Source organism: Myotis lucifugus, unplaced genomic scaffold (assembly GCF_000147115.1).
Source record: "Myotis lucifugus unplaced genomic scaffold, Myoluc2.0 scaffold_99, whole genome shotgun sequence".
Classification (NCBI taxonomy): domain Eukaryota; kingdom Metazoa; phylum Chordata; class Mammalia; order Chiroptera; family Vespertilionidae; genus Myotis; species Myotis lucifugus.
In genome coordinates, this window is record NW_005871147.1 from 2801609 (window position 1) to 2826829 (window position 25221).

General features: G+C 53.9%; 1 protein-coding gene across 1 annotated transcript; it reads right to left on the reverse strand.

Moving 5' to 3' along the window:
• Positions 1-59: 59 nt before the first annotated feature.
• Positions 60-25142, reverse strand: TBX4 (T-box 4). The gene is made up of 8 exons (XM_014458672.1): positions 24957-25142; positions 24258-24352; positions 16230-16349; positions 14882-15029; positions 4850-5002; positions 3857-3945; positions 3504-3739; positions 60-734 (listed from the first exon to the last, which is right to left on the reverse strand). Exons 1-8 carry the CDS (start codon positions 25140-25142, stop codon positions 115-117), a joined length of 1647 nt encoding a protein of 548 aa, XP_014314158.1. The 3' UTR covers positions 60-114.
• Between the last annotated feature and the right edge of the window lie 79 nt (positions 25143-25221).

Here is a 25221-nt window from a genome sequence, read left to right on the forward strand (position 1 = left end):
ACATGCACACAGCCCACCCTTTAACTACCTTCCTATGTTTCTTGGTAGTGCAGGCCACCCACAGAGGTCAGTGCTGGGTCAACATGGTCCTGGGGCTGTCGAGGGACCTGGGAGTCATCCGTCAGTCCAGTTCTCCACAGTCCCCATTCCTGGGTGGTACTGTACGGAAGCTTCCCGGGATAGGGAGAAGCTCTGAGAGTAGAGAAACTCGTTGGCAGCGTTCAGGTGTGGAGAGGGTGGCTTCCTCTCACACACCGCGGGGAGGCCTCGCTCCCTCGGGAAGGCGGCGGTGGGCCCCCGCTCTCGGCCCTGAGCCTGGGAGAGCTGATTGTAGACACTGAAGTGGGTGTTTCCTGGTGGCTGGGTGCCCTGAGCGGAGATAGTGGGCAGCCGAGGCATCATAGTGGTGGTGGTGAAGTGCGTGGGGAAGGACTGGTAAGGCACAGTCTCCATTGTCTGAACGCTGTAGCTCGTGTACGGAGAGACTGACGTCCACATGTTACAGCTCAGGGGGGGTGGGGGCAAGTCGTCCACCCCAGACACCCCGGCAATCTCAGGCCCTGAACCCGAGTACATACAGGCTTCTCTTGGGGTCACCTCGCTGCAATAGGAGGGGCTCAGCATCTGTTGGTCGTAGGGAGGGGGCGAACGGAAGTAATGATCCTCCCCCACCGCAGAGGGGGCTTCCAGGTAGGAGCGCTTGCAGGGTAGGTCCAGGTGGCGGGCATTGTCTGCTGGAAGACAAAGAAACCTTCAGGAAGAGCCATTCCCACCAGCCCATGGGTCAGAGCACCCCGGCTGGAGGCCAGGATAAGCCTACCTTTGTCATTCAGGGCCCACCCTTGTCCTGTGTTGCCATGGCACTCCCAAAACCACTTTAATCAGCAACAGCTTTTATAAGGTGGCAGCAGCCGAGAAATGGTGAGATTGTGGACCTTGCCCACAGGCACAGGGACACTCCATCACTGGGCACTGAGTTGTGTGTTTAGCCAGGAGGCCCTCAGCTTTGATCCTTTGCCTTGACTCTCGGGGCTGGGAAGAGGCCTTAATGTGTGCTGGCATTCTTAGACTAGACCCACCCTGGCCAAGGAAAGTAGACACAATTGCCAGACCAAACCAGGCCCAGAGGCCACATCTGTGTGAATGAGCCAGGAAATACAAGCCACAGCATTTCTGCCTCAATCCTCAGCTCCCAGGAAGGCCTTTAGGAAGCCCAAGTTACCTGCAGGCATGTTCCTGCTGCTTTCAGAAGAGGAAATTGTCATTACACAGATTCCAAGATAACATTGTTTACAAAATTAAGAAATGGAGCTGATAATAAATAAGTAAAAGGTGACTACTTTTGAGCCTAAGCTAATACTCTGGGAAAAGATAACCTTAACTGTCCCAAACCATCCTCAACCATGAGGACTTGACTCTGGAGTGGCACGTCCCCTCCTGGAATCCAGGGATGACCCAGGCCCAGGACTTGGGCAACAGCCCACTTGACAAACTTAAGAACGCTTGTCCTGTGGCTTATCTTGGCTCACCTCCTCCTGTTTTCTCTAGAGATCCACTCTGGGAGTGTGTGCACAGGGCAGGGTGGGCTGGGGAGTGGGCCATGTTTGAAGGCCTGCTCCCACCTCTGCCCCAGGTAGAGGCATCTTCCTGATGAGGCACTTGCCCCTCTCTCTTACCCAGCTCTCTCCTTCACCCCTCACTCATCCCTCCTCTCCATCTTCTCTCCAGATTCCTCCTTTCTCTCGAACGCACTAAGCTCTTGAACTTGGAAAGTGGCCCAGTCACTCTAGGTCAGTAGTGAGCAAACTGTTCTGTAAAGGGCCAGATAGTAAATATTTTAGGCTCTGTGGGCCATGTGGAATCTGTCGCCACTACAATAGGTCTATGAATAATGTTGTTTCATTCAACATCATTTCATTATAATGTTGATGAGGAAAAATAACCAATTCTGGGCCAGGGCCACTGTGTGGAGTTGGCAGGTTCTCCCCATGTCTGCGTGGGTTTTCTCTGGTACTCCGGTTTCCTCTCGCATCCCAAAGATGAGGACATGGGTGAGTTGGCCTGTCTACGTTGTCCCTGTCTGAGTGAGAGTGGGTTTGCCTTGTGCTCTGAGCTACCAGGACAGGCTCCAGCCACCTGCCACCCTGAACTGGAATAAGGTTGCAAAATCATTGTCTTACCTTTTTAAATTAATCTTTCCTAAATGTACATATAGTTCACATTTATTTCAATATTTAATGTTGAAGTGTTTGGCATCTTTATCTAGAAGTTTGATGGTGTTTTCATGACCAGAAATATGCTGTAGGAACTTAGCTCTTGTTTATATCAATTAGCCTATGGTAACGCTGGTTTTGTCATGCTTAGTGTTGCTTGAAGTCGCAGAGCCTGTGGACGATGTTAAGCCAGGACTCGCTGTTCGCAGCTCTGCTGTCGTCACATGAAAGCAGCCACAGACAGCGGGTAAGTAAATGTGCATGGCTGTGCTCCAATACAGCTTTATTTACGGTGCTAACATTTGCGTTTCATATGATGTCCGCATATCATGAAATAGTCTTTTGATTTTTTTCAACTATTAAAAAATGTAAAAACCGTTTTGTATGGTTCACAGACACAAATAAAAACAGGCAGCAGGCCAAATTTAGTCCAAGGGCCACAGTTTGCCAACCCCTGGTCTAGGTCCTTAGATCTAATGGGACTGGTACCAGAGCTCTGCCCACTGGTCCCTACGAGCTGGGCTGAGAGAACATTCTAGATTGCAAGCAAAAGTCCCCAAACTCATTTCCAAGAGAATTTCAGTGACCCCATGAAGTTTTCTGGTATAATAGCACTAATCGCCCCTCGTTTATAGATGAAGGAATCTATAGGTTTATAGATGAGACCTGGCACCAGACAGAGCACAGATGTGCTGGTTCTGGCTCAGGGCTCAGCACACACAGTGCTGTTGCCTGTGGTCCTGGCCCAAGTCTACATCCACAGTAGCTCATCTCCATTCTCAAGAAGCCTTTGCAAGTCCTGGTGTGACGAGGCAGAGAGCCTGCAGCCCTAGAACGAGGTTGACCCTGTTCTAGGATTGAGGTTGCTTTGATGAATGACAGCCCCAATTCAAAACCTCTGCACTGTGACCCCTCAGCCTCCGCCCCTGCTCAGAGGCAGAGTCCAGCAGGTTTCGTGCTGTCTGCTCACCCTGTGGAGGCTCTCAAAGCATTGGCTGCAAAGCAACACCTGGAGTTGGGGAGGGGTACCAGTGTCTGGGGACACCAAGGCCATGAGCTATCTGTGAGGATTCTGAAGGTTGCATTAAAAGCAAGAACCAACATCCCTGCGCTGAGCCCAGCCATGGTTCCTAACCCTTCAGTTTGCTCTCCCATGTGTGCGTGTGTGTGCGCGTGCACATGCGCACAGGTGTGCATCTATGCATGCTCCCATGTGTAGTGGGGAGTGTGTGCAAGGTGAGCTGCACCCCTCCACTGACCCTCTAGGGCTTCCACACCAGCGAGAGCTACCTCGTCTTTTCAAGCAGTGATAGAAGAGGCTCGAATCCCTCTGGGCCGGGAAGGTGTTGAGGGGAAGGTCCTGTGGCTCGGCCCCAGCAAACTGCATGTGAGCCCCGTTCTCGTACTGGTAGTGCTGCAGCGCCTGGTGGGGGCCATGCAGGGGGCTGACGTCGGGCTTGGCCGCCAGCTGGGTGGAGACGAGCCTCTGCCTCATGATGCTTTTGGAGATCACGGGGTATTCTTTGCTGGAGCAGCGGGGAGGACAGTCAGAGGGAGACAGGAAAGAGTGAACGTACTTTGAGGGTTACCGAGTCCACGTACCTGAACCCAGGCTGCCCATCCCACCCCCTGGGAACCCCCACCTCTGCAGCCGGGCCACACGCAGGTCACTGTCGTCACTACCCCGGAATCCCTTGGCAAAAGGGTTGTTCTCAATTTTCAGCTGTGTGATCTGTCAGGAGAGGATACACAACAGAGGTGCTAGGGTAGAGGACTGGGCTGGCCTTGGCCCTCCTCCTGCCCCAGGCACATTCAGAATTCATGGCAGGGTTTGGGGAAGTTGCCCACCCAGCCCTGGACCCAGTCCTGCTGGGTCCTCCTTGGCCTCACCCTGAACATCTTGTCACTGGCTCTTATCCACCCTACTCGCTACAGACCCTCCACATCTGTCTTCTGCTCTCACTGTGCTCCTGGCTCAATCCCTCATCATTCTCCCCCGGTGCCTGTGACAGCTTCCTGTCCCTGTCACCCCTGTCCAGTACAACTGCCACATCAAGTTTCCAAGGACTGTTCTAGATGCAAATCTGCCTCTGTCACTCTCTGCCTAAAGTCCACCACAGCCGTGGTCCCTCTGCAGTGACCCTTGACCCCTCACCAATCCAGTGCACACAATGTGAAAAGCACGCTGAAGAGGGTAGCACAGGCAGAGGGGCCAGAGTGTGACCCATGCAGGGATCGGAAGCAGTTTGGTTGGGCTGGGGAGGGAGGGTGAGTAGTGGGAGGCAGCCTTCTGACTACAGCTGACAGGGCCCCAGGGCTCCCCCACCCCCACCCCCCACTCTCTGCAGGCCCAGCATTCGACCTTTGAATCCCACCAGGGTCCTAATACTGATGCCACAGGGCAAGCGCCACGCTCCAGTTTTTACAGTTGCCAACCCTGAACCCTAAATAGAGAGCATAATTCCTTTGCACAGAGGTTTAGGAGTCTGGTCTCCCTTCCTGCTCGTTATGCCTCTCCCTGCACTGGGCCTGCCTCCACCTCACTGCCTCCAAAGCTGCACTTCCTGCCTCTCTGTGAAGGCCAACACGAATGCCACATGGTGTCGGTGGTGGAGTGGTGGCAACTGCAGCTGTACCTTGTGATTCTGGTAGGAGGTCACGGAGATGAAGGACGTCTCTGGAAACACGTGGGTGCAGAAAGCTGTGTTTTTGGAGCCAAACGCGTTGTTCTCATCAGCCTTCACGATGTGTAGCCGCGGCTGGTACTTGTGCATGGAGTTGAGGATGATCTGGAAGACAAGGGTCTCATTCTGAGCTCCAGGTCCCCACCTGCTGGCCCTTGGCCTCTTCAGCTGGCCCTGGACTGGCTTTCATCTCCTAAAAGCCCAGGCCCCAGCGCCTGACTACAGGACTGAGCCCAGAAAGGTCCTAAAGTTCCCACGTGAAGGACGAGGCCCCTGGGCTCCTACTTGGCCTCTGTGCTCCAGCACCTATGCCTGGTCCCAGGACCTCCCTATGTTAGATGGCTTCACTGTGGCAACCGAGAACTTAGCAGTTTAAAGTCCCCAGGGAACTCAGCAGTGTAGTAGGTGGAATTCTGAGTTATAGACAAAAGTCCAGGTTGCCACTGTCTCACTGTCTGACCTCAGACAAGTAACTGGACGTCTCTGAGCCCCAGTTTTCATATCTGTAAAATGGGATCATAATACATAACTTACCTCCTTCAATGTTCCCCTATAGGCTGACTCTTCCCCTTGCTTCTCCTTCTTTTCTCCTGCCTCTTCGCCTCCCTGCCCCCTCCCTCCCTCCCTCCCTCCCACTTATGTGTGACCAGCCTTCCCCAGTAATGCTCACTGTCGGGGCTGAGCCCCCTCCTCACATTTGTCAGCAACAAAAGCAACTTCCCAGCCCAGGAGTCTGTGGAATGGGGGAGGGAGGGAGCTGAAGAGAATGTTGCACTCTGACCTTTGTCATCTAGTGACTCCTTTGTTCATTCATTCTCAGCCTTCACAGAGGCCTGCTGGGGGTAGTTGGGAGACTCAGCTGTATCCTATCCTGAGACCTGCCTGAGGCTGCTCACAGCTTAGAGGGAAGCTCCATCCCAGGCTTGGTACCAAGGTAGGAGACAAACTAAGTTCCTAAAATAAGCCAGAGGAGGCCAGGGGCCCGAGGTGCCTGGGGCTGGGGCGGTGGGTCACCCTCATGGCCAAAGCTTATGAAAGAGACTAGGAGGCGTGGCCCTGGTGCTTGGAGTAACACACAGTAGTGGCTGCTCAAAACCTGCTTCGTTGGACTGCGCCCCACGGTAGCGGCTGCATCATGTGCCATTAAAATGTATTTTTTTATCGTTGACATTTGCCAGACGCACTCCCCATTGGAGGCAAGACCAGGAATTTGGGGCATTTTATCAGCACTGCTGCTTTTGTTAACCCTTTGGCTCCTGTCTGGCTGGGCTAAGCTGGCCCTGGGTCCCAGTTCCCTTTCCTTTCTCTCCTTTCTCCCCACCTGGTGCTGAAGCTTAGTGAAAGGTTTCAGGTCTGAGTGCCCTGGAGCAGGGCAGGGCCAGGCTCTCCCATGGAAAGCGGGCAGAAGCCTTAGTCTGGGGAGGCTCTGCTCGGACCACACCCCAGGGACGGGGACAGCCCAGAACACAGGTGAGTTGAGGAGGTAGTTGGCCAGGAGCTGGGCTGTGGGCTCTGGCTCTCCCTGGGTTCCTTGGTTTTGGCTGAGCAGCTCCGTCCAGCAGGAACTAGCTTTTCTGCCTCCTGCACCGCCACTACCCCTTAGCCCTCAGGGACAGAGCTTCCCAAGCCCCAAACTAGGTCCTGCAGCTGGAGACCCGCTTCCCAACTGGGCCTGCCAGATAAGAAACACAGAGACTAACAATAGGCGGGAGTGGGGTGGGGCTTGATGGACACCCCTTTCCAGGGAAAGGTCCACTGGGGAGAGGAGCTGGGTCTTGGGAAACACCTCCCAGTCCATTAGTTCCTCTGTCACCCTGCACTATTCCCTCAAGCTGCAGGAGCTAACAAAGGAACTAAGTTCCCACAAGACCCAGCAACTGAATCCCTGGGAGGTGGTCTAGATGCCCCTAGGAATCCCTAGATACCTACCTCTGCATCTTTGCACATGCAGTTCCCTGTGCTGTTTTTATCTTCCTTTCCCATTCTCTCTCACCTTCTAGGCCTAGCAACTCCTCCAGGAAGCCTTCCTAGATTACTAGGGCCTACTCTGAACTCCCAGTTCTGAAACTTCCCATCTATTTTCCCCATGGCTGTGGTACTCCTTCCTGCTGACTTCCTATTTCTTCTTGTCCCTTCAATTGAACTAAAAACTCCTCAAGAAAAGGGGCCGTATCTTTATTCCTTTTGTACTTTCCCCCAAAACAGGAACTAGTAAGTATAAGGCAGGGTTACAGGCATGGGGAGACCTGGGTCATGGTCACAAACTCTCTACCCACTCTTCTCTTGTCTCTCTTTGTTCACTACAGACAAGCTGGCCTCTAAGGCATTTTTCAGGTAAAAAAATGGTGATTAAACGTATGCATAGACAATCTTTCTGTGAGCACGCACATGCTCCTCGGCAACAGGACCACCCCTGGTCCCTCGGCTCTCCTGGGGAGGGGGCACAAGGGGAGGACACAGGCACCTGCACATGAGGCTGTGCTGTCCCCTAGGGACACCTCAGGACCCATGGCAGTAGTCACAGGCTGTAACCGTCAGCCCCCTTTTCCTCACGGTCCCCTCCTCCAGGTCCAGTCAGTGACCAAGTCCTGTGACTCCGGCTGTAACGAAAGCCTCCCCTTTCCCGCTGCGCAGCCCTGGTTCAGGCCCCACCGTCTCTCACAGGGTTTAGGGACCGCCTCCTCCCGGTCGCCATCTACTTCTCTCCGTTTCACCTGGGACACATCCTGTCAGGCCACTCCCCTGCTCAGAACCTGATGGCCATTCCAAGAAGACTGTCCGTTGTTTGAGAGCATGGCCCTTTGTATTTCCTCCTCTTGCCTCCATGTTCCCACCACCTCACTCCTGCGAGCACTTAGTCATAATGTCACCTTCTAGTCATAATGTCACCTTTGATGGTTCCCTCTTGCCCCTTGGGATAAATGCCAAACTCCGTAGCCCATCGGACAAAGTCCTGGATTGTCAAACACACCTTCTAGGGAAGGGAACCAGACAGGCTGGCAGGGGAACCTGGGAAGAGAGAAATGGCCAGACCTGCAGGGGCAGGTAGACACCAGTAGGGGTGTGCAATCTCAGCCTCAGAGAAGTGAAGAAGGGCCTGGAAGCTTCTATGGACCCCTGCTCACCAGCTGCAAGTCCTGAGCAAAGCTCTTCCCCTCTAGTCGTTGGGGTCCCCATCTATAAAGTGAGGCCTTCCACTAAGTGGTCCCAAATACCCTCCTGACTCTGACAGTCTGGAACCTGGACAGGTGTCTGGAAGGAAGTCCCACCCATGGAACCAACACAAATATAAATTGGAGCCTCAGTCCCATCAGCCGGAGAGAATGTGAGACCAACGCGGTGACTCACACACCTGGCTTCACTCGGAAGTTCCTCAGGCGTCACATTGAACTACTTTGCCAGAGTCTCACATTTATATTTGTTGCCGAGGATAATGGGCCAAATGGGCCAGCCACGTCAACAAAGCCCACTACACGGCTGGTCTCGTCATCATCGCTGTTTTATGGAAATGGGATTCATTATGTCCTGGCTACGATTCAGAGGCCTGTTCTATTTTAACACTGTGATAGCGCCAAACATCCATCTTCTCAAGAGATCACCGTAACATGCTCGGCCAGTGGGGCCCAGAATTATCTACGTTAGAAACACAGAACATTAGGGCTCGGGGAGGCAGACCTGGGATCTTTCGAGTCCAACCTCCTCGTTTTGCAGATGAGCACCAGGAGGCCTGTCGTGGGGGTGGGACTTGCTCAAGGACACCCGACGGATCCTGAGAAGAATCCAGATAGCCTCTGAGACAGTACACGCTGCTCTCGGCAAGCTCAGTCATTGCAATGGACCCTTGAGCAACACGGCACGAACTGCGTGGATCCACTTATACGCGGATTATTTTTCAATTGACTCGTGGTTCAAACGGTATTGTTCAAGGGTCAACTCCAAGGTTGGGAATTGCTCTTGGGGCAGTAATCAGGGGCCCAGAAACTGCAATAATAGCCAATGTTCACTGAGCATATCCTGAGTGCCAGGCCTTGGGCCGAGTATCCTACACACATCCTATAATCCATCTTTATAATCCCTGTAAAGTAGGCATTATTATCAGCCTCATTTTAACAGAGGCTCAGCTCAGGGAGGTGAAGGCATTTGCCCAACCTCAGACAGCTGATGGCAGACAGGCCAGAATTGGTACTAATTTCCAAGCCTGAACCTGTACCTGTGCCTGGCTGGTGAAGGCCAAGCCTGATCTGGAGTTGTATGGGGCATCCATCTATATGTCCCAAAGCCCCTGGCAAGGGCTCATCACATTGTCAGGGCTCAGCAAATAGGGGAGGAAAAGGACAGCAATAGCTCTGGGCCCCCACTGGCAAGTTAACAGCCTAAGCCAGTGATGGCGAACCTATGACACGCGCGTCAGAGGTGACACGCGAACTCATTTTTTTGGTTGATTTTTCTTTGTTAAATGGCATTTAAATATATAAAATAAATATCAAAAATATAAGTCTTTGTTTTACTATGGTTGCAAATATCAAAAAATTTCTATATGTGACACGGCACTAGAGTTAAGTTAGGGTTTTTCAAAATGCTGACACGCCGAGCTCAAAAGGTTCGCCATCACTGGCCTAAGCTTTGGGGGGACACCAGCCCCTGGTGGAGAAAGTGTCTTCTCTGTCTAAATAGCACCCCCTTCAGTGGGTCCACTCATTCACTTACTGCTGACCAGCACCCACCTTTTGCCAGACACAGTTCCAGGCACTAGGACATCATGGTGATTAAAAACCTCATTGTTTCCTGTCTAGTGGGCAGTCACACAGTCATCCAAAATCAAGCAGAAACTGGAAGAAAGTGGTGAGAAAATGCAGTGGAAGAAAGTTCGCATTGATAATAGTAACAAGATGAAATACAGAATGAGAAGGGTCTAGGACCTTAGGAAGAAAACGTGAATACACTTTTGGAGGACAAAAAAGCAGACTCCAACAAAGAGAAAGGCATTCCTACCAATGTCCCTAAGTAAATTTATCATTTATAGTAATTCTCATAAAAACATAAGGAAAAGGGAAGGCCAAAGGAGGTAAAATATATGGTGACAAAAAGAAAGTAGACTTTGGGTGGGAAGCACACAATGGGGTATACAGATGCAGTATTATAAAGCTGTACACCAGAAACCTATATGATGTTGTTGACCCATGATAGCCCAATAATCTAATTTCAATCAATCAATCAAAATAAGTTTCATTCTTAACACTGCAAGCTTATCCTGAAGTTCATGTGAAAACAATACATGCGTCTAAGCCCAGGAAACTGAAAAAGAACAGCGAGGGGGAGAGCAGCCCTGCCAGGCACTGAAACCTGTTCTGAAGCCTCTGCAGTTAAGGCTCTGGCACCTGAACAGTCGCAGACTCAGCTGGGGATTTCGACTCCTGAAATAAGCATCTAAAGCAGGAGGAGAGAGCGCTCGTCAGTTACTAGTGTCGGCACAACTGGATAGCTCTCTAGAAAATAATAAAAAAGTTGGATTCACACCTCCTATCAAATGCCAGAATAAATTCCAAAAGAATCAATGGTTTAAATGTAAAAATAAACCTATAAAACACTAAAAGAAAACAGAAGAAAATTCCCTTGTAAGTGAGGAGTGGATAAGGGCTTTCAATGACTCACAGTGCAGAATGAGTAAGGAAAAGACCAATGCATTCAATGAAAAACTCCTGTGCAGGAATACCACCATAGCAAAACCCCAAGACCAGTGACACACTGGGAAACATACATACAACTCATATCACAGATAGGAGCTAAGCCTTCCTAATTCATAAAAGTCCTAGAATTGATAAGTGATAAAAAAAATCTAAGAGAAAAATAAGCAAAGGATAAAGACCGCAGTTCATGGAAGAGGAAATACATATAAAAAAAAATACTTAACCGCACTTATAATAAAGGAAATACAAATTAAAACTAAAATTGATATCTACATTTCACCCATCAGACTGGCAAAAACCCAAACCCTTTCTCTCCCACCGTGTTGGTGAGGCTACAGTGACGGCGGGAATATACATCAGTGTAACTCAATGGAGGGCAGAATTACAAATGACAAATCCAAATACCCTTTGAACAGGCACTTTATGGCACAGATATACAATGCCATATGCACAAGCTTAATCAAAAGAGCAAAAATATAGGAAAACATCTGAGTCCTATAAAGGCTGGCTACATAATTTATGGAACAATCATGGGATAAAATCCTATGCAGCTGTGAAAAAAGGAATAAGGATGCTCTAGATGAATGGAACCATCGCCATGACATACTAGGTTGACAAAGCAAGGTGCAGAAAAGGGTTTGTAGTATGCTACCATTTGTGTCTAGAAGAAGGGATCTGAAATTCTGCATTCTGCTTGTCTATGCAAAAAGAAATGGTGAAAAGAATTAGTAACATTGGTTACCTGTGGCTGGGACTGGAAGAAACTAGATGGATGGGGACCCCATGGAAGAAGACATTTTGGTTTATTCATTGGTTTATTTTTAAAACCTGTGAATGTATTTCCTATTCAAAAACAAATGTGACAAATGAGTATAAAATTGTAACTGTGGGAAGTACTAGGGTAGAAAGGTGCTCAAAGTTCTGAAAGCCTATGAGGGAGACCCTGAACCGTCTCCCTGAAGAAGTGGCATTTGAGCTTGGATGCCAAGCTGGGGAGGGACTAACTAGGTGGAGAGGCTTGTGGTCAGAGGAGGAGGAGGAGGAGGAGGAGGAGGAGGAAGCACATTGAGGGGACTGTGCCCATGTTACTTTGTGGCCAAGGACATTGAGGGGACTGTGCCCATGTTACTTTGTGGCCAAGGAGCTGCAGCCCACACCCCCAGCCCAGGATGAACTCAGCCTCTGGAACAGACTCCTCAGGAATCCGGGAGACTTGAGACAAGAAAAGTAAGACTTATGTGCCAGTCATCTCCACGCCCCGCCGTGGGAAACAGACCCTACCCCAGTGAGGCCCTCAACTTCCAGAAGCATCTCTTTCCACCCACAGTCATTGGCCCATGGGCACAGGGTCGGGTGGCAGGTAGGAAGGCATGATGGGAAGCAGCCTGCACAGCCAGCAGAAGTGGAGGTGACCTGGGCTGTATGGAGGCAGCTCAGTCCTGCCCGAGCCCCTGATCCTTTCTGCCTCTGCTGCCGGCCCTGCCCGTGGCCTTGGGTTTTATTCCACAACCCAGGGGTCATACCCTGAACCTACCCCCTCGAGAACAGAGGACTTTCCCAGACTCAGCAAAAACCCACAAGGAGTTTTCAAGTCAGAACCCAGTCCTGTCTTTTCAGAGCACATGGCCATGTGGTCTGAGGGGGTCCTTGTCCCGGAGCCCCTGCCTGTCATGCAGGACAAGCTGCCCACCCCAGTCCTCCCCTGAGCCCTGGACCCTTCTCCTGGTGGAAGGCTGCAAATGGGAGGCAGCAGCTAGATAAAGTCCCTCAAGTGCTGTGAGAAAAGTCCAAAGTCCATTTGGCTGGAGACCGGTACTTGAGGTTTGGAAGCTCCTGGGAATAACTGAACATTTGGAGATGAGTTAGGCAGAAGGAAGGACTTGTTTGGGGCAAGTTCACAGTATGAGATGGCACTTTCCCAGGTTCCTGCACTGAGAAGCCAAGAAGGGTGACTTGGAGAGTTCATCACTACCATGGACACAGGCCAAGGAACAGAGAGCCCAGGTCCAGGCCCTGATATGTCTAGGAAGTTAACCCGTCCTCCACCGCCTCTCCTGCACGGCCAAAGCCTGCTCCCTCCCCAGTGGTGCTCCAAATAGCTGCAGATGTGACAGCCTTGGGTACAGAAAGACGGGTGGAGAAGCCGAGAGAACTGAACTGAAATCAGAAAGCAGGGTCCAGCACTGCTCCCAGCCCCTGAGACAATCACTGCATCTCCTGAGCCCCGCTCCCCCACAGGGGGTGTCATAACCAATACATTGAACGTGCTGGGTAGGGGATGGGGGAGAAGGAAGATGCGCTGCATCCCAACCCTCTGGAGAGAAAGCCGAGTTAGTGTGAGGACCATCCCTAACACCAAGGGGCAGGCATGGAAAGTGTAGCCAGGGGCACCCCCATCACTAGCCCATCAAGCAGCCCCATTGGCCCAGACACAAGACTATATGCAGGGTTAGTGCAAGCCCCTAGGGGCCTCGGTAGAGCCACCAAAGAGGCACATCAGGCTGGGAAAACCTACTACTGGGCTTGCAAGGCTACACCTGTTTCCCACTCTTAAAAAGCCCATCTTTTTGGCCACCTGACTCTCTCCCTGCCGTTTTCTGCAGAGTTGTCGGAGAGGTGGAAGAGTCCTCTCAGGCTTCCCTACAGCTGGGAACCATCATGGCAAGCCATGCATCCAAAATTCTCACCAGAGCTTTGATCCCTGGGTCCCCTGGCCACTCACCCAAAGATTCAGCTCCTGCCAAGCTCTGTGCGAACCCCAGGGGTCTGTCCCTGGGGTCTGCAGTGTGTGCAGATGTGGGCAGGGACGTGCATGTTGGCTAGGTTCCGTCTCCCACGCAGAAGCCCTCACTATCCTTCTGAGGTTGGTGCCACAGCCTGGCCAAGCAGAGGAGGCTGGGAGGAGCTGCCTGGGAACAAAGTCTTGGCCAGGACGGAGCTCAGGAAGACCTGGAAGGCCCCTCTCCCCTCAATTGCAAGGCCCTGTGCCCTGTGAGGGGGGGAGGGGGCTTGGCTGACCTTTCCCATTGGATCGCTGGCTTGTCTCTGCCACCACGACAGGTTGGGGCTGCATGAGCACATGCCACTGTGCACACTGCACGTTTCTGCCATGCACCCAACAGCACCTACTGGCCCTGCATGGGGCTGCTTGCAAAACAGATAAGTTGGGAGTCAATTACGTTAATTAAGCATTCTCCTAGTTGCCTGTTATGGATCACCAACTCAGAAAAGAATGGAAGAGACTCTAAGAAAATCAGAGCTAAGAGCTGCTTGCTAGTTACATACCGGTCAATCGGAAACGCAGCAATGTTGGCATTTTCCATGGGGAACTATGATTCACAGAATTCTGATTTGCACGCAGACTCCAGAAATAGAACTGAGGCATGAAAGAGGCACGTACCTGCCTGCACACCCCACCGCTGCTTCCCCCACCACCCTGCACACCTGAGCGCTAGGTGGGCAGCCCAGTGACTGCATCTAGGAGCCTCCATGCACCCGCATCACCCCACCCCACCCTGCACTCCCAGGGTAACCGTGGGTAGCCTAGAGGGGTAGGGCCTGTGCCCTGGCACATAATACCAGGTCCCCAGACTTTAGTTTACCCCACGCACTTGAGCTAAAAATTTCCACATAAAAAGCTTTTTGTGGGCCTGCCAGGGCCAGATGGCGAAAGAATAAGCTTTAGCAGCCTGGATGGGGCGTCAACAGCAGCATCCGTAGGGCTTCAGAATCTCTTTCGAGAGCCAGGTCCCAGGCAGGGCCAGGAAGGAGTGGACAGGAGCCAAAGCAAGGCCTCCCCTTCCAGAGGGCAGGCAGCTGCCAGGCCAAGCAGACAGACACGCCAAAGAGAGGCTTGGACTCATCGTGACTCTTTCTCAAGGAAGTGGACTGTTTCATGCTCCAGCAAGGCCAAATCCGGGGAAACCGAAGCTGGGCGATCAGACCCATCATCGCCATCATTGTCGTCACAGCTGCCTTTTAGTTAGAGCCTCCTTGGTGTAAGGTGCTTCATGCATATTCCCTTGTTTAATTCTCACGCCCAGGCAAAGTGTGCATGGTCATCTTCCCTTTCTAGACAAGGAAACTAAGGCTCCAAAAGGCTAAGAAACTCGCCCAAAGTCACCCAGCCAGTAAGCACTAGGGAAGGATGTGCAACTGTGGGGCTGGGACCTTGGCTCCTGCCACAAGCTGGCCCAACAAGTGCCAAAGCCTGGAGCTGGATTCTCCCAGTCCCCACCCACCCATCCATCTGCAGCCAGCCCAGGACTCGCCCTCAGGGCCAGGGGTCCCTTCTTACATGGCCAAAGGGGTCCAAGTGGTTGTTTGTCAGCTTCAGCTTCTGGAAGGAGACCAGCTGTCGCATCCAGTGGGCCCCAGTAGCCGGAGAATCCGGGTGGACATAGAGCCTTCCTGGCATGGCGGGCTCAGCCTTCCCTGCCACCATCCTGCCAACAGAGCAACAGGCCACAGCAGGGGATTACCCTGGGGTCTGGGAAGCCCAGAGACCCTGTCCCCTCTCTGAGAGCAAATCCTCAAAGACCTGAAGGGAAAAATCAATGCTGGTCCCATCACACTGACAATTTAGGACTTTGGGGGTAGCAGTGAAGCACAGAAGAGAGCGTGAAAGAGAAAGGGACATTACAGAGCAATGTCATTGTTTACTAGAAGGAATGGGGCGAAGCACAAGTGTATTATAGGGCAATTTAGGCAGCACTTCTCTGTGTTATACAGACCATTTTAAAATGTTATAAGTTACATTATTTGGAGGGAGCTTCTCAGAGGACCCAGACAACTTTCAGATTTCTTGACCCCACAACAATGCTTGCCCCAAAGAAATTAATTGGTCTTGGTCCCCTCAGCCAGAGCCAGCTCTGAGTGCTAATACAGCCCAGAGAGAGAAGTAGAAGCATACCCCTGGGCAGGACTGGCCACCCAATCCACTCAGCCTCTGCGGGCCCCACAAACCACCCACCAGGGAGCCCACATCCCAGGCCGCTGATTCATTCGATCCCTCGCTCTCTCCCTCACTCTCCTTGAGTGCTGTCCTGGGCTCTAGGGGCAGACAGGGCACTAAGGAGGTGGCCTCAGGAAATGGAGCCCAGTGTTTACCCGGCCCCAGCCTGGTTTTGCCCTTCAATCCAGCCCCTTGCCAAAGGGTCCCATCATCCAACCACCGGACCCACTGACTCTGGGTGGGGGACACACAATGTAGCCAGGCAAAGAGGAAGTGAGTGGAGAAACAGGAGAGAGATGCCACAGAGCAGGCAGCTGGACCCCACCGGAAAACGGCTCCCATCCTCCTCCCCACGCAGCAATGCCAGGGCCTAAATCAACCCTGGTGGGTGTTCACCTGTCACCCCACAGCATAGTCAGCAATCCTGTTTGTCCACAGCTGTGGGGAGAGCACAGACCCTGAAATCCACCAAACACTGCAGCTCATGTTCAGCCCCAGCCCCGCCTGCAGCAGGTGTTCAGACACCTGCCTACCCTGCAGCCTCTGCAGACTCCGCTCCCCGGGCTGCAGATCTGGGCAGTCATTCAGACTAACTGGTGAGTCCCTGGAGCAAACATCAGGTGGCGATGGATGTGATGAATGGAGAGAGCAGTGGAGGGAAGGCAGGTGATGTGAGGGTCCCAGTTCTTACCATTTGTTGTCACAGAACTTGTAGCGGTGGTCATCTGCAGGGACGATGTCAATCAGCAGGATATACTTGGTCTTGGGGTTCATGCCCGTGACCTTTACCTTGTAGCTGGGGAACATCCTCCTGGGAGAAGCCAAAGGGTAAGGCAGAGGCATGGTCATAGCACCAGGAGAGAGGGCACAGAGTGAGCAAGGGGGCAGAAGGCCTTAAGGGGCACTGCCCCTATAGCAAGAGGTCTTGGCATCGGTCAGAGCTGTGGGACCCTGTGTACGTCACTTCCCTCTCTGGCCTCAGCCTCCCCCTACACAAGGAGAGGGATGCACTAGCCACTCCCTCTGAGCCCCTGCAGCTGTCAGTCTGTGTGTCTAGAAGGAGGGTTTATTTACATGGTTTCCCAAACTGAACCCCCACCTCTAGCCTAGTAGCTGTGAGCAGGTAAAGCATAGAGGCTCTGAGAGAGGATCCTGAGAGAGGATTTCGACACCAACCTGCCTGCCTTAATTTCCCTCCTGTCCTTCACCAGTCCGTGGACAGCTAAAATTCTGGGCTGCCGTTACAGGGAGCGAGAGCAGCAGACCTGGGAGTCTGTCAGCCGCTTCGTTAACCAATGAGATGGCTCCCTGCTCATGTCTCTGTGGAAACCCTCAGGCCTCAAACCAACTTGCCGGAGAGCTGGAGATTCTGCTAGGCCTTCGGAGTCCTTCGGTGTTTAGCAGAGATGAACGCTTGGGCTGGGCCTGCCCAATGAACTGGGTGCCTGGGAGGTCAGCCCAGGAGCCGCGGGAGAAGAGCATGGATTCCAGAGCCACTCTGCATGATTCACAGCCTGCTCCCCACCCCCACCCCCACCATCACAAGTGGGAGGCCTTGGACAGCTCGCTCGGCTCTCTCTGTGCCTTGGCTTCCTTATCTCTAAGATGCGGATATTACTACAAATCTCATAGGTTGCTGTGTGGATTAAATGAATCCATGCACCACAACTACCATGGACCCCACTGAGCTGCTCTCTCCACAAACCTGTGGGATGACCTACCTCTAAGAAAATAGATTCATCAAAAGAAGTTGTCCAGTCCCTGTAGCCCATGCTGAGGCTTTCCAGGACCCTGAGGCTCAGAGAACATTCTAGAGAAGAGCTTCCCCAGGCCCCTCAGCACATAGACACATACAACAGCATGCACACATACCTGCAGGGCACACCTCCCTCCCCGGTCACCAGGTCCCTGACACTGGCCTTTCCCAGAGGGGCAGACAGTTGTCCTCAGACACCCCATCCCTCCTAGATGGCCTCTCACAAAAGTGTCCCCTGAGAGAGGCAGGACCCAAACCTAAATGAAGACATGAAGGGCCAAGTCCCCTGAGCCCGACCCGCCCACTCCAGGAAAGCCATCGGGTGGTCCTCTGCCTCTCACTAAGCTGAGAGATAGTCAGGGGCCCTCAAGAGAAGCTGTCCTGGGCACCTCAGATTATTGGAGTCCTCCAGTTTATCAACAGGGGTACCTGCTTACCTGGACAGGGCAAGGCTTCCATACGCTGCCAGACCCTACAGCAAGCCCAGGTCAGGCCCTGAGGTGCAGGCTTCCACTCCACTCCCAGCCCAGCCAGGTCTGTGCCCCTCTTGCTGGAGGAGAGGCGGGGGAAGGCTGGTGTGTGACCGTGTGGATGCACCAGCGCATGTGGTGGCGTGCGAGGTGGAGTGCGCATGCGTGCATGTGTGCGTGCCTGGAGGCAGGAGGGAAGTTCTAGCTGCAAGTCTAGGGACTTATAAACCGTGTGGAAGAATTTGTCTCAGATGTCAATTGAAAGCATTTTCAAATGTCCACCCCACCCCCTCTCCTGGACCGGGAAGTGAGAGGGCTCAGGAACCCAATCCTGCTGCTCACCACCCCCCTGCCTGGCCTGGGGGCACAGCTGGAGCTGCACCACCCTCTTTCCTGGCCCAGCCTCTCCCCTGGTGGGCCTAAACCTGAGAGGGGGGCCGCAGCTGCCTCAGCTCCCCCTCCCTGGGCCGGGGAGGGGGGCACACACCCTGTCCTTTCCAGGCACCATTTTATAACTGCCATGGAAACAGCCACAAAATGGGGCAGCCCTGGCTGTGCATGGCTGCTGGGTACCAGTGCCCTGCCCTGCACGTGGCCTGTTTCTCCCGTTATCACCCCAGTGGCAACAGCAGAGGGCTGGCACGGCTTCCCCCAGGCCAAAGGGGGCTGGGAGACTATGGCTCGCTGCCACTTCTGCAGGCTTCATAGCCTGGGGTCCTGTCCTCCGCCTTCTGCTCCCCACTGTGTCCACCTCAGCAGTGCAGGGGCCAGGTGGCTGGCGTGCTTTTCTGATGGCCAGCAAAGAGCCCTCCAAGGCCCGGAGCCTGCATCCCATGATTTGCCTTCTGCTAGAAACTGACTACAGACCAGATCCCTGACGATGCTCACTCGCAGGGGGTTTTGCAGGAGGAGGGGCAAGGACAGAGTGAAGGTGTCACAGCCTCTGCCCCCCTGCCCACCAAGCCCCCTCTCTCAGGCAGCAGGGAGGGAGATGGGACATCTGGTCTGAAGGGGGAGTTCCAAAGGCTCCTCCGCGAGCTCCCTTCCTTCAGGGAAACATCTCCTCTCTGTTGGGTTCAGTGATGAGGGCCCTGGGCCACGGAGGACACACTCGGGGAACCCCAGGCACAGCCACATCCCCTCTAGGGGGCTCTAGCAGGAGGGAGGCTGCCCTGTGTGGGGAAAAGCTGAGTGTGACGTGAGGCATACTCCCCTCCTCCCCCCTCCATAGGCTCTGCCCACGCTGAGGGCACCTGCCCTGGCTCCAGAAGCGGCTGAAGTTGGAGCCCAGAGGCTGGGCATGGGAGGGTCCGCAGGTGGGCATCACTCAAACCACCGAGGCCAGGCCGGGCTTGGGAGCCCGACTTTCCTCTGGGCTCACCCTGCACTGCAAAGGTCGCCCCACTGAAACCCATGAGCAGATGGCGTGATAGTGTTTCTGTGATTTGGGACATAAAATGTACCTGAAACTGACGCCTATGTCGGAAATGAACACCTCAGTGGGAAGGGGAGGGAGGGGCCACGAAGGGAGGTAATGACCGGGCAGCCTGCATCCCACGCAGCCCCGCCACCAGCGCTGGATGTCAAGACCTGGCTCGCTGGTCCCAGACACCTTGCGCCCTGCCCCCCGCAGCCCCGCGCTCCGCCAGCCCTCTCTCCCTCCTTTCCCCGCGCCCCACTAGCCCTCTCCCTGCCCTCTCGTCGCTCCTCTCCCGGCGCCCCGCCAGCCGTCTCCCCATCCTCTCCTCGCGCCGTCAGCCCTCCCGTCCTCCATCCTCTCCCCGCCCCTCCGCACCCTCTGCACGGCCCGCGAGCCTTCCCTCTGCCCAGGCGCCCTCCCCGCTCCCTCCTAGTTTGCCGCCCCCGTCGGGCTCCCGGACCCCGCGGGAGCAGCGCTCCCAGCGCGCGCGGAAACAGCTCCGCCGGGGAATAAACAAGCCGCCCGCCCCGCCGGCCTGGGGAGGAGATGAAAGCCGGGCTCCTCCTCTGATCAAGAAACAGGCTCTGAAAGGGTGCGGGGCTGAGCCTTTATCTGCTTCATACTCGGAAATGGCTTTAGAATGAACTGCTAAGATAAGCTTCCTTGGACGGGCGCGGAGAAACGGTTTGAGGGCATTTTGATTTTGGCAACAAATCCTTAAGTGCAAACTCACTGCTGAGCGGGAACACGCAAGTTACAGCTGGGCTCAGAGCGCCGCCAATTCAAAGCACTGGCCCACCCGCCCCGCCAAGCCCGCAAGGGGGACGGGGAATAGCGACCAAGGGACCCACCAATTCTCCCCACCCAGCGGGTCTCCAAGCCTCCACCCGCCGCAGCTCCGACTTCCTGGGGGTGGGGGGAGGACAACAGGGACCCCAGGAGCAGCTCTAGGTGCTGTCCTTTAAATGTAGGTGCAAAACCAAATCGGAGGGGTGAGACGTGTGGAGAGAGAGTCCCAGGGGGCGGGAGAGGTGGCGACTGCAGGCACAGGAGGGATTCTGGGGGCTGGGAGTGTTGTTTCTTTATCTGGGTGGTGGCTACACGGGTGTGCTCACTCTGTGCAAGTCTATAGAGCTGCACAATTAAGAATTGCTCACTTTTCTGCAGGAATGTTCCACTTCAATAAAATTGACATTAAAATTTACGCACACACGCACACACAGAGAGACCTGGAGCGCAGATTCTGAAAGGAACAGGCTGCAGGAAAAAAGGTCGGGGGTCCAGAGAAGACCGCACCAGTCTTTCTATCCCTAGTTTCTGGGGATCTTCAGGAAGAATTCGGGATATGCTGGGAAGAGGCCAGGGCCCAGCAACCAAGGCTGAGTTTGGGGGCTGTTATGGGGCCAAATCTTTTGTAGCCAAATGATTTCTGAGAGCAATAACACAGCTACGTAATTTATTTCCACTTTACACACACACACACACACACACACACACACACACAGTTTTCTAATTCACTCAGAGCATTTTTAAGAAATATTTTCCCTGAGGTGGGGGCAGGGGTGAGGGTGTGTGGAATGGATGCTGTTTGGGAAGGTCAGTTGCTTCTCTTAGATTCTTTTTTTAAAAGACATTTCCTTCTGATAGACTTTTGCTTTCAGAAAATACTTTAAAAAGAGATCAAAGCACTCTCTCCCCAGTCCACTTTCCCAGTGTCTTCAACCCTTACTTCTCTTATCACCCACGCCACTGAGCTCTGACGCTGTGTATACAGAGCGAGGGCAATTGGCTTTGAAGCCCCGGATTAAGCCAGGCCAAATCCTTGCCTCAGAATAACAAACAATACAGGTTCAACAGGAGTTCTCATCGGTAGTTCATTTTTCAAACGCAAATTCACTGTCACTAACACAAGCAACATTGAACTCAACAGGCTCTGAAGGCTGATAGTGGAGATTTATCTGGTGGCACAACCGTGACCTAGGAGCAGCGCCGTCAGACGGTTAGGACATTTTCATTTTGGGGAGGTTTATATTTAAATTTCTGTGGAGCTCACTTTTATCTGTGTTTGGGAGAAAAATGCAGTTTCTCACATGTGTCAAGCTTGGCAGGGATGTAGGGAGGCAGAGAAAGGGGTCTGCTCGCTGCAGTCCACAGCATGAACCTTCGGGTTGTGGGGCCTGGGAGGGTCAGAGACTGGCTGGGGAGGGGTCTGGCCACATCTTATGCCGGAGCATTCAGAAATCAGAAACTGATGTGTCACCCTGTGGTTGGCACCTTATTCACCAGGTTCAATTGTTCGAGAATTCAAACTCACTCCTGTGGCTTCAGACCTTCAAAGGCAGAGGGGAGAGAGGCTTGTGACTCAAGGACTCAAACTGACTTGAGAACATGCTGTTCCCTCTTCTCCAGGACCCACCCTTCCATCAACCAGTCAGCAATTACCCTGCCCCTAACCAGCCAGGCTCTCTAGGACAGAGCAACAGCCCCCGTTCAAAACATTGAACTGGCCCCGTAAATAAGCAATCAAGGAAGTTTCTCAAAGTTGGGGTGGGTACTATGTGCTTGACTTGTGGAGACCTGGTAACCGCCTAACTCTGCTTCTATCTACAAGAGCCAAGTGCCTTTCTTTCTCCGGGGTCGGGTTGATGTCCAACTCTAACAGTCTAGGACTCTATGAGTCGAGGTTTAGGAGAAGGGTCCAGGTCATCTGCTGAGAAATGGAAATGTTGATAGAGACACAAAGAAGAGGGAGAGGCACCGGACAGGAGGTTGAAGAGCCACAAGCCCAAGCAAAGCAAGCTGCCTCCTGAGGCTGCCCGTGGGAGGGAGGCATGGGGGGGGGGGCGGGGGACAGACATGGGGGGGGGAGCAGGGATCAGAGCAGTGAAAGTGGCCTCTGAGGTCAGTGGGCAGCTATGCAGGAGGAAAAGAGCCTGTGAGAACTCTGGGGGAGGGGAAGGCCAGTGGCTTTCTTCAGGACTAGACCTGGTGCAAGGATAACTGTCTGCCAGAGAAAGGAAAGACTGTGATGAATCCATAATTGGCCAACATCATCACAACCATTTTTAAAATTATATCATCAGTCCCTGTGGCCCATCTCTAAGCCTCCACTAGAATCAGGCACAAAACTTTGCCTAAAGCCAGTCACCTCTGAAAGTGTGTGTGTGTGTGTGTGTGTCTGTGTGTGTGTGTGTGTGTGTGTTGTGGGGGGAGGGGGAGGACCCAAGCAGATGCAGGAAACCCCACTGAGAAAAATCACAAATGCCTTTTGTTGAAAATGGCAGAGGCCAGGCATGCCCAAAGAACCCGCTGGCCATTTATTTTCTAGAGACAAGGTTATTTCTGCTGCCTAAAAATGGAAGTTCTGAATCTTTCTCTGTCTTCTTTCCTTCTGTCCATCACAGCCGTCGCAAGAACTAAATTCCCCCCTCTTCACACCTGTAATCCACTCAATAACTGACCATGCACCGCCCACACGATCCCTGGTTTGAGTCTCACACTACCATAGATCTGCAGTCACCACCTCTGTTTTGCCTAGCACCACTGAGCCACGGGAAGTTCAGGCTTTGCCCAAGCGCACTCAGCTAGGAAAAGACAGGGCTTGTGACACCTGCCCCCACCCCACACTGACCTCAATGACCACTCCATGTGGAACCCTCAGCCAGGCTCCCCTAATGCATCCTCCTTCCCCATCCCCCAAATGCAGCAAACTCAGGCCCTGACATCTAACTGCTCCCTCTCCTGATAGAGACCCCGAGTGGCCAGGCCACCTCCCTGACTTAAGCATGACCCCCACCCCCAACAAAACAAAGGAAACCTCACAAGGCCAGCCAGCACCCCTACGCTGCAAACCACCGCCTTTTGTTTCCTTTGAAGAGCCTAAGCAGTTCAACAGCGTTCTCCAAAAGTAGGGGGGAAATGCTGAGTGGATACCAGACATTTCTCTTAACTGTGGTTCACATTATTAGCATTTGTTACATTAATGTTATAGCTAGCATTTATTGTGTGCTTACATGTGCAGGAGGTGTGCTGAGTTTTACATACAACTGTATGGAGACACACCTATTATTTTACAGCTGGAGATGAGGAGGGGCAGAGACCCTTGCCTGAGGGTTGCCCAGATGGAAGTAGCTGAGCTGCAACTGAAGCCCCTGCTGTCTGACTCCAGATTCCTGGCCCTGACACTTCACCATCTTAGTCTTCAGAAAACCCAGTTATGGGCCCACAGCCAGGCCAAGGGACAGCTTCACACCTAACCTGTCCCCCAGCGATCACAATCAAGTGTGAGTATGTGGAGGAGTGGGGGGGGGGGTATTTCCTGAACCTGAACTTTCCAGCATTTCTGTCTACCACCATCTCCCTTCACCTGGGAACCACTCTCTTGCTCTCCACCGCTGCCCCACCCAGACGCTGCCCCAGCCAATCTCTCCGTCAAGCCCATCTGCATCTTCCTCCTCTCACCCTCTCCTCCCAGTCCTCTCCCACAGACACCAGCACATTTTAAAGATGTTTCCACTTTATAAATCATCCCTCTCTGGCAGCCACTGAGAGCTGCTCCTCAAACAACACACACACAGGGCCCAATGTGCCTCCCCCTGGCCAAGGAGGGGGCTGGCACTGGAAAGCCGCACCCGTGGGATGAGAGACTTGGGGTTCGTGCTGCCCCCATAACGTATGGAAATAGGAAAACATGGTCCCTTCCCCTTCCCCCATGGGGGCAACTCCAGGTGCCCCATCAATGCAATCCTGCAAAACCCTGCAGATCCCCAAAAGGAGGACAAAGCAGCTGCCCAGGGGGCCAAAACTGCTGGAGCCAGACCCAGTCCCAGAGCAGCGACCTTATTTACAGTCATTTACATAGTGCTGCCCCCTCCTCCCGCGCTCCCTGGCGGGTGGGGTGGGAAGTACTCTCCGGACTTGGGGCTAAGGCCAGAGCGGTGGGGGGAACTCGCGTCGTTCCCCTCCTTTCCCCCTGCCCAGGCTGGAGACCCCGAAGGCTGCTAGGGTGCCCTGGGGGATACCCATTGCTCTATCCATCATCCCCTCCCCCAGAGTCCATTTCCCAGAGCTGACCTGCCCGCCTTGGTGATGATCATCTCCGTGCCCGCCTCGTGGAACTTCTTCCAAAGCTCCTTCTCATGCAGGCCCACCTTGATGTTCTCGATGGTCTAGGGAGGGGAGGGAGGGGACTTGTGTCGCCATGGCCCGCGGCTCGGGCAGAGCCCTCAGAAGGCAGAGCACAGGCCCAAGGAGCTATGCAGAAACACTGCCAGTCCGGGACCCACGCCTCAAGATGTCGTTTCACGAAATTATTCGTACCGTGGATGCATTGTTAAGAAATGGAATCAGTAGCGGAACCCCTCCTTCCGAGCGGCGCCTGTGGATGGGCCGGCAGAGGACACGTGGATGACAACACCTGCCCAGACAGCCGCAGCCCGGACCCAGGAGGGCGCCTCCTCCGCCAGCCGCGCGCACCCGCGGACACGGCACGCAGACCCGCACCGGCGGGAGGCGCACAGACACATTCATTGTCGTCACCGTGTTACCACCGTGACCCGCCCGGTGAAGTCCCCGCGGCGGCTCCCACACACACCCGCCGTCGGGGCGCTCGGCCCGCCGGGTCCTAGGCTTTCACCCCCGACCCCTCAGGCTCGTCGGACTGGACACTTGGCCAGGGCTCCCTCCGTCGCCGCCGGGTTTCCCTCCCCGCGTCCCAGAGGGTCCCCGTGGGGCAGGGCGGAAGGCAGAGAGCCCCTGTCGGGGAGCGCCAACCAGCAGCCAGCGCAGGACGCAGCCAGGCCCCCGGGAAGCGAGTCCTGCCCGCAGTGGGGCGGACTGACATCGGAGGCCCTGCAGACGGGCCGCCGCGCGGCCTCTCCTCGAAGGCGGCCGCGTCTCTATCTGCTCGGCGGCGGCGGCGGTGTCCGCGTCGGGGCCCAGGAACTTTCCAAGCCCCATTCCCCTGAGTTCAAAGCAGGCAAAGCGGACTCATGAGCGTTACTTCTCTTGCTTCGTCTATGTTGAGCCTGAGACCTGA

Excerpts from the sequence above, each read along its gene's own strand:
- TBX4 (XM_014458672.1), bottom strand. The coding sequence starts at position 25,142 with ATGGGGCTTGGAAAGTTCCTGGGCCCCGACGCGGACACCGCCGCCGCC. Across the intron at positions 24,353-24,956 it reads GCGTCCTGCGCTGGCTGCTG|ACCATCGAGAACATCAAGGT; the intron begins GTTGGCGCTCCC and ends TCCCCTCCCTAG. Across the intron at positions 5,003-14,881 it reads ACTTGGACCCCTTTGGCCAT|ATCATCCTCAACTCCATGCA; the intron begins GTAAGAAGGGAC and ends CTTGTCTTCCAG.